This window comes from Alexandromys fortis, unplaced genomic scaffold, assembly GCF_014885135.2.
Source record: "Alexandromys fortis isolate MF-2015 unplaced genomic scaffold, M_Fortis_MF-2015_v1.1 scaffold_53, whole genome shotgun sequence".
Lineage (NCBI taxonomy): Eukaryota > Metazoa > Chordata > Mammalia > Rodentia > Cricetidae > Alexandromys > Alexandromys fortis.
In genome coordinates, this window is record NW_026067939.1 from 1545066 (window position 1) to 1553434 (window position 8369).

General features: G+C 41.4%; 1 protein-coding gene across 1 annotated transcript; it reads left to right on the top strand.

Annotated features, from left to right (window-relative positions):
• The first annotated feature begins 5892 nt into the window (after nucleotides 1-5892).
• LOC126504859 (PRELI domain-containing protein 1, mitochondrial-like) lies at nucleotides 5893-6646 on the top strand. Its single transcript, XM_050147413.1, has one exon. The coding sequence runs from the start codon at nucleotides 5945-5947 to the stop codon at nucleotides 6629-6631; it is 687 nt and encodes a 228-aa protein (XP_050003370.1). The 5' UTR covers nucleotides 5893-5944; the 3' UTR covers nucleotides 6632-6646.
• Nucleotides 6647-8369: the final 1723 nt, after the last annotated feature.

The window sequence follows — 8369 nt, forward strand, 5'->3', positions numbered from 1 at the left end:
CATCTCTTCTAGAATAACGAAAATAACTATGGTCAATTTTAAAAACACCCCCTGGGGGGCACTGTAGCTCTGCTGAGAACCACTGGTCCAATTCCAGTGTGAAATCTAAATCCATAAAGAATCTCTTCATTATTCCTACCACTGAGCATGCTTCGTATGATTTTTTTTAAATCTTTCTCAATTGAGATTATATCTCATGTATGGATTCGTGCTGACCCACTACACACTTAATGCGGAGTTATCAATGAGAATAGTATGGACTTCTGGTCAGGATGATCTATGACTTCACCTGGAAGATCACTTTTCCACCCTTTACCTCTACCTCAAAATCACAAAGATATAGCACAAAAATGTGAAGATACAGACTCATTCTCATAAATAAATGTCTCAAGGGAAGAATAAATATAGCAAAAAAAAAACACACAAAGATGCAAGCAGTGGCTAGGAACTTTGAAAATAGATACAGAATCTTCACCTCCACATGGTAGCAGAGATGGAGGGAACAGTCATTGTGGACAAACAGAACAGACAGGTCAATAGTAGCAACCCTGGTTGCCCCACCCTGAAGTTTCCTCTCCCATTAACCAATTGTCATTTGTACAATTTGTACAAATGTACATTTGTAGGGAAACACACATTCCCTACAGCAGACAGCACAAGCAATAGCATCTCATCAGACTTCTTCATGATATACTGTAGTCTTTCAAAGTCTTGAGTCATCCATGAAAGATTTTCTTTGAATGGAGATAATGCAACAGAAACACCAAACACAGGAAGAAGGGAAGGTGGGAAGGAACCCACAGGTGATTCCAACTAGAATACTAAAGTAAGTGAGGGTAACATGTTGGGAAAGAACCAATCAATATTTTCATGATCTCTCCTTTCTTAATTATTATTTTACATATATACATACATTAATATGTAAATACTTCAGACACTGGTGACACACACCTTTCATCCTAGCACTACTGAGGTAGAAGCAGGCAGATCTCGAGTTAGAGACCAACTTGGCCTACAGAGCCAGTTCCAGAACAGCCAGTATGATATGGAGAAGCCAGTATGATATGGAGAAACACTTCTTAAAAAAAACAAATATTTATATATATAAAAGCTGCTGAGTCTACTTATGGTGTTGCTTATATTCATATGTATTTAGGGCTGTTCACTTGATATGGGATGTATCCTATCTGAGGCCCTACCCTTAATTAATTGCTTGTAGCTTTTCACCTAGCAGTGAAGCTGAGACTTACGCTAGTTATACTCCCATTCACAATGGCATGTCAACTGTGCAGTCTTGCTCAGGCAACAGTGCTGAGATTTCACGGGGACACTTTCCCTGTGGTAAACAGAGAATACTATCTGGAAGCAGACATGGCCCTCTGGCTCTTATAATCTTTCTGTCTCCTCTAAATGTTTCCTGAGGCTAAAGTGTATGAGTCATATTTTTTATATCAACTAAGATTGGACACACTATGGTCAATTGTTCTCTGCATTGTGACCAGTTATGGGTTTCTGTAATGGTCACCACCTTCTGGAAAAAGAAATTTCCTTGATGAAGGATGAGTGCTACCTGTGTATCTAAAGATTGGGGCTATGATCCACAAGTCAGAGAATTAGGCTGTGAGACAAGAAAATTAGTTGTCACACAAATCTCCATTCCAGAAAAGATGTTGGAGAAAAGGCATCCTGAGCATCTAAAATAGTCTCCCGATGTCAATCTACAACACAATTTACAGCACTCTTGTAAGCGTCTGACCTCGAATCTGTAGCTAGCCGACTGTGCTTGTTTTTTTTTTATAAAGACCTAAGTAATAGTTTGAGGACATTCTGGGAAAGCCCAAAGCTAGCCCTACAGTATTTATGTCATGGTCTCCAGATGATCACACTGGCCCTGTGTGCCCATTTATGGTCTAACTGAACAGAAGACGAACAGGAAAGCACTATAAAACTAAAAATATCCGTGCTCCTGTGATTTCATATGGCAGCGTCACCACATTGTTCCCTGAGAGGACTCGCTGGAACGGAGACGAGGGCTACCGCAAAAAGAGCGAGCAGGGGGAAGAAATCAAGGTTCAGCCAAACCCCAGTCATAACTGAGGTTCAAGAGCAGAGTGCAAATCAAGGGTGGGAGGGGACTGGGTAACCAGAACACAGGGAAAGGCAAATAAGACCAAACTCTACTTTGAGAGGCAGAATGTGGAACCCAAGGCCATCAGGCATCAGATGGTTTCACAGACTTTTACTGAGGTGTGGTTGGTGGTGGTGGTGGTGGTGTTGATGTTGTTAGTTCTTTATAAGTTTCATACAATGTATTTATTTATTTTCACACATACCCAACTCCTAATTCACTTTCCTCCCCAACCCCCCCCCGCAGTTTTATGTCACATTTTTTTTTTCTTAAATCGTTCAAGGCCAATTTGTGTTGCCTAAATATTCATGGATGTGTGTTCTCTTACTAGAGAGTGGTCAAATTATGAAAAGCTGCACTCTTAGAGAAAACTCTCTTCCCCTCTGCCAGCAGGTGATACTTAGCAATAGCTCCAAGGGTGGGTGTGGACTGTGTGCTCAATTCCTCTTGCCTCATGTTATTTGGCCTGGCTCTTGCACAGGTTTTTTTTAACATGTATTGTAACCACTGTGAATTTGTGTGTACAGTTGTCCTGATTGTTCAGAAGGTAAAGCTTCCTTGTATGCATTTATCGCCTCAGACCCTTATGTTCTTTCTGCCCCCCTTCTACAGTAATTGCTGAGCCTTGAGAGTGGAGTTGTATTATCTCTTTACTCTGTAGGGTTTAAAATTCCACATTCCCTGCACCTTAGCCAGTCGGTGCTAGTCTTTATCTGCTGCAAATAAAATCTCTCAAATGAGGGAAGAGAGATGCATTGGTCTATGGGAATAATAAGTCATCAGAAGTAAGTTTAGTACTATGTCCATTCAGCACCGTCAAAGTAGGAGGATCTTCCCTAGGGCCTTTGACCCCCTAGCCACAGGGTCTTAGTCTAATAATGATGCCAGGTTTGGGTTTTACCATGTGTAACATTGGATATATATCCAATCAGAAAGTGAATGTTTACTTCCATGGTGTTCATGCCCCCATTTCCCAGTGGCATTTGCAAGCTAGTCACTATTATAGCTCAGAGGGTTCACATCTGGATATGATTGATAATTATTTTTCTCCTCAGTAGCTTGCATGATGGTATGCAGTACTATGAAAGTTAGCCAGTAGGGATGAAGGTTCAAGGTCAGTACCAGCTTGATTTCTCCATGTTTTATGACTCAAGAATGTAGTGTTTTCAGTAATAGAATCTTACCTTAAGTTCCAATGAATATAGAGCAACAGTAATAATATATAATGGTTAAGAATATGAAGCATTTTTAATTGTTTCTCAATGAAGAAGAAGATGTTGGGCACATAATCCCAGCTACAGCCACAGAGCTAAAAGCGATTAGTTGCTGAGAAAAAAAAGAGATTATTTTCTCTGAAATTGTAGCCCCTGATAAGCCGACCATGCTCAAGTAAAAGGACACACCATCCAAAAATATTTGGGCAGCAAAAATTTGTCTCAAAGGATGATTTTAAGGACACAATTTTGAATAGATATGGAAAGGAGGCAGAAAGGGAGTGGGGTGTGAATGTGATCAAAATAAATTTTATGAAACTCTCAAAGAGCTAATAAAATAAAGTATATTTGAACGTAAAAATAAATGATTGTTCCACAGCTTTTCAGATATGTAAAATGAGCCTAGAGACACTAAGTGACATACAAGTTTGTATGTTAAATTGGTGTAAGAGCCAATCGCAGAAATTGGGTCACCCAATTACTGTTTTTTTTTTTTTTTTTTTTTTTTTTTTGGCTTTTCGAGACAGGGTTTCTCTGTGGCTTTGGAGCCTGTCCTGGAACTAGCTCTGTAGACCAGGCTGGTCTCGAACTCACAGAGATCCACCTGCCTCTGCCTCCCGAGTGCTGGGATTAAAGGCGTACGCCACCATCGCCCGGCTCCAATTACTGTTTTGTTGAGGTTTGTTATTATTGCTTTATGTTTACACTGTTTAACAAAATATAGACTTCCAATACAAATATATTCCATTGAAAATAGCTAGGATTACAAATAATTATAACACTCTTAAAATCTGAAACTAAGAAGGTATTTTAATTGTTTTATAAATTACATTTAGGTATATTTTATTGTGTTCTGTTTGGGTGCCAAAATCTTTCTTGACTTTACCAACCAAATTTCTGTCTGGAGAAATTCTAAAATAATGGGAACAGGCAATATTGAAGCTATATTACTTAAGATTTGATATAGAACTTTGGTTTTATAAGAAACACTTCAAATACATCAAAGACTAATTCTCTAAAAATTTTCCAGGACTCTTCAAAAATTGTCTCCAAATGTCATAAATATCGCTCACTCATTCTGGCTACAAGTTGGGTCTTCAAGTTTTTGTTGTTGCTGTTCATATCTTTCCTAAGCTGTATAATTCTGGACACTCCCGCTGTCCATTGCTCTCCACTTCTGCTGATTTCGGTTAATAACCACTACATAAAGGAACCCTGTCCACATTAGGCTTCCAGGAATTTCTACTGATTGATTTGTCTTCTGCTATAAGTCATATGTACTTTCATCTTTTATAAAATCTTATTTCTTGCTTACCACATTTTATCCAAAAAAATTACAATTGTGATCATTTATTTTAACATCTGAAAAAATACTATTAATTTTCTTCTTTCATATTTCTTCTACTTACTATTGATCACCATTAAATGGAAAATAATGGAAATGGCTATAGACTTCTAGATTCAGGGGAGTAATCAAGGAAACTCCCAGAGAAGGGCAAAAGAGGACATTGGAAGAGCAAGGAATTCATCCAGGAAGTAAGATTCTTACAGGATTTCATGATCAGGATGTAAAAATGTCCACTTGGCAAGAAAGGCAGACTGGCAAAGAGATCTAGGGACACTGATGACAAACTTCCACAGCACTACACAGGGAAAGGTGACTGTCAGCTCACTGACAAAGAAGGGAAGAGGAAGAGAAGATGGAAGAAAAGTAAGAATCCTGTCAACATGTCCAGGTAAATGTCTTGATTTTCCAGCCTCACTTGTGTGGTTTAGAATGGCAGTGTGCCACTGTTGATGACAAATTGTTCTAAGCTCCCAAATCTTCAATGTTACCATAGCCATATTTGTCATGTGATTCTGCTGAGGTTCCCAACTGTGACTGGGAGCTCATACATGTAATTTGCTTTCGCTGACAGAATAATCTGCCAATCTAACCCTCTTCACATTTCTATTTCCTGTCCTTGTACTTCTCTATAGAAAGTCCTCTATCAGTGTCAAGAAGTCAATAATGCAGAACTGTGCTAGTCAAGGCTCCTTAATCATGCCAGCCTTCTCTAGCCTGGAAAAGACTCAGCAAATGTGGGATACACAAGGGAGCTCAGCAGAACTCATAAGAACAACCCCAGTGACCCGAGCACTGATCAACTGGATCCAGAACACAACGTATGCCATTCAGTTTATGTAGTTATTATTTAAATAATTTCTTTTGAGATTATAATATACCATTTCTCACTTCCCTTTCTCCACTCCAAGCCCTCCTATGTACCCCCTTTCTATTTTTTAAATTCATGGCCTCTTTTAAAAATTATTGATACATATAAATATGTATATTTTGGTTAAATATGTATGTGTACATATATGTATGTATGTATATGTATGTACGTACGTCCTGCTTAGTATGCTTAATGCTATTTTCATGTATATGTTTTCAAAAATAGCTTTCATGGTACAAGAAGGTGTCCTGAGCTTATAGTCCCTCATGGCGGCCGTAGGGACTTGGGCGCGGCGCGGCGCGGTGGTGACTGAGCTGCGAGCCTGGCGGGCGGGCATGCGCCGAGCCACGTGCCTCCCACCCCCGGGCTCTTCACCCTGATGCTGCATGGGTGCTGAGCCCATCCGGGTCGGGACGATGGTGAAGTATTTCCTGGGCCAGAGCGTGCTCCGAAGTTCCTGGGACCAAGTGTTCGCTGCCTTCTGGCAATGGTACCCGAATCCCTATAGCAAACATGTCTTAACGGAAGACATAGTACACCGGGAGGTGACCCCTGACCAGAAGCTTCTGTCTCGGAGACTCCTGACCAAGACCAACAGGATGCCACGTTGGGCAGAGCGACGTTTTCCTGCCAACGTTGCTCACTCGGTGTACATCCTGGAGGACTCTATTGTGGACCCACAGAACCAGACCATGACCACCTTCACCTGGAACATCAACCACGCCCGGCTGATGGTGGTGGAGGAACGATGTGTTTGTGTTTACTGTGTGAACTCTGACAACAGCGGCTGGACCGAAATCCGTCGGGAAGCCTGGGTCTCCTCCAGCTTATTTGGTGTCTCTCGAGCTGTCCAGGAATTTGGCCTTGCCCGGTTCAAAAGCAATGTGACCAAGACGATGAAGGGCTTTGAGTACATCTTGGCCAAGCTACAAGGGGAGGCTCCTTCCAGAACACTCGTTGAGACAGCCAAAGAGGCCAAAGAAAAAGCAAAGGAGACGGCACTGGCAGCTACAGAGAAGGCCAAGGACCTGGCCAACAAGGACGCCACCAAGCAGCAGCAGCAGCTAATGTAGCTGCTCCCTACATCTCCCTTCTCATCACTGTACTTGATTATTAAAGATGCGCCTCCAGCCCTCTCTGCTGTCTGGGTGGTGGGTTCGGGTGGTGTCCTGGTCCGCATCTGCAGTACACCCGGCCTAGCATCTACTGAGCCCAGCCTCCTTTTACACCACTGGGCAGAAAGGCGCAGTGACTTGCCCAGGGTCAGAAGCAGTACACAGATGAAGTGGCCACACAAGATAGACTGTGCGCTCCACGAGGGCAGGGCTCCTTGTTTTATTCTCTGATGTGTCCCAAGTACCCTGAACAATATTTAGCACATAACAGGCACTCAATAAACATATGAACTGATTGCCCCCCCCCAAAAAAAAGGTGTCCTGAAAGCCTCAAAAAGAAGCAAGTGACCAACAGTTCTACCCAACTCTGATGATGTCTATTGGCAACAATAATCAGCATGGCATGACAACCTTCATGATGCAGTAGTAGCACACATCTTGGCAGTAACCCAGCTCTCTAATTGAATCCCTCCTGCTCGGCAAGAAGAAAAGAATGCCTACTCCTGGAAACCTAGACAACTACAGTCAGTCATGGATCTTGGAGAATCTACAACCGCCACTTCTATAAACCAGCATAATCCATAGCCACATTCTAAATATGTGTCCTTGTATCCACAGATAAATGTAGTTTCCACCCCTCATCAAGGAAACTTCTCTTTGCAACAGATGGAGACCATTACAGAAAACCACAACCAATTGCAGTGTAGAATTGTGGAGCTCAGCTACAACACAACTCCTACGGTCTAAAGCTCAGGGATCATTTGTAGAAGAGGGGGGTGGAAAAAATGTAAGAGCCAGAGGATTTGGGAGTTTGCTGCGAGATTGTGTCTCCTAGAAATATTACAAGCTATATCCATGAATTCTCACCGACATGGTTGCCTAAACACAACCTGAACAATGATTAAACACCAATAGACAGGCTAACATGTTGATGTGGGATTCCCCTCTGTCTGCTGTGCATACCATTGGTTAATATTATTGTTCATCACTGTAGGAAGTCAGGACAGGAACTCAAACAGTGCAGGAACCTGGAGGCAGGAGCTGATGCATATTCTATGGAGGGGTGCTGCTTACTGGCTTGCTCTCCGCGGCCTTGCTTAGTCTGCTTTCTGAAAGAACCCAGGAAGACCAGTGCTGGGATGGTCCCACCCACAATGGACCTGACACTCCGCGACTGGCCACTAATTAAGAAAATGTCTTACAGGATTGACTACAACTGAGATTTGACTACAGCTGACGTTCCCCCCTCTCTGATGACAACAGCTTGCATCAAGTTGACTTAAAACTAACCAGCACACCTCTTTTTTTCTCATTCTGTTTACCCCTTTGGTGGTATAATTTGCATGGCATTTTTTAGATATAAATCCCATTATCATCTACAATGTCCTCTACTTTGTGCTTATGAACTGTATTTTACAAATGTAATCTATTTTTTTTCTGGTCGCACAGAAACAGCACAGTATGTTCTATAATTATCAAAAGTACAATTTACAGAAAACCAAAGTAAAAAGAGGTTCTTTCTAAAAATCGGCTGACATTTCACACAAAATCTCTACAATTTATAGCACAATGAATAGTTATAAGTTTCTTAAAGAAATCTTTAGAAATCATCAACTTAGTATGAAGATGTAAAATCATGAGCTAAATATGACAGCTATATGAGAAATGTCACAATGTAAAACTGTTTCTGTCTTCT

Excerpts from the sequence above, each read along its gene's own strand:
- LOC126504859 (XM_050147413.1), top strand. The coding sequence starts at position 5,945 with ATGGGTGCTGAGCCCATCCGGGTCGGGACGATGGTGAAGTATTTCCTG.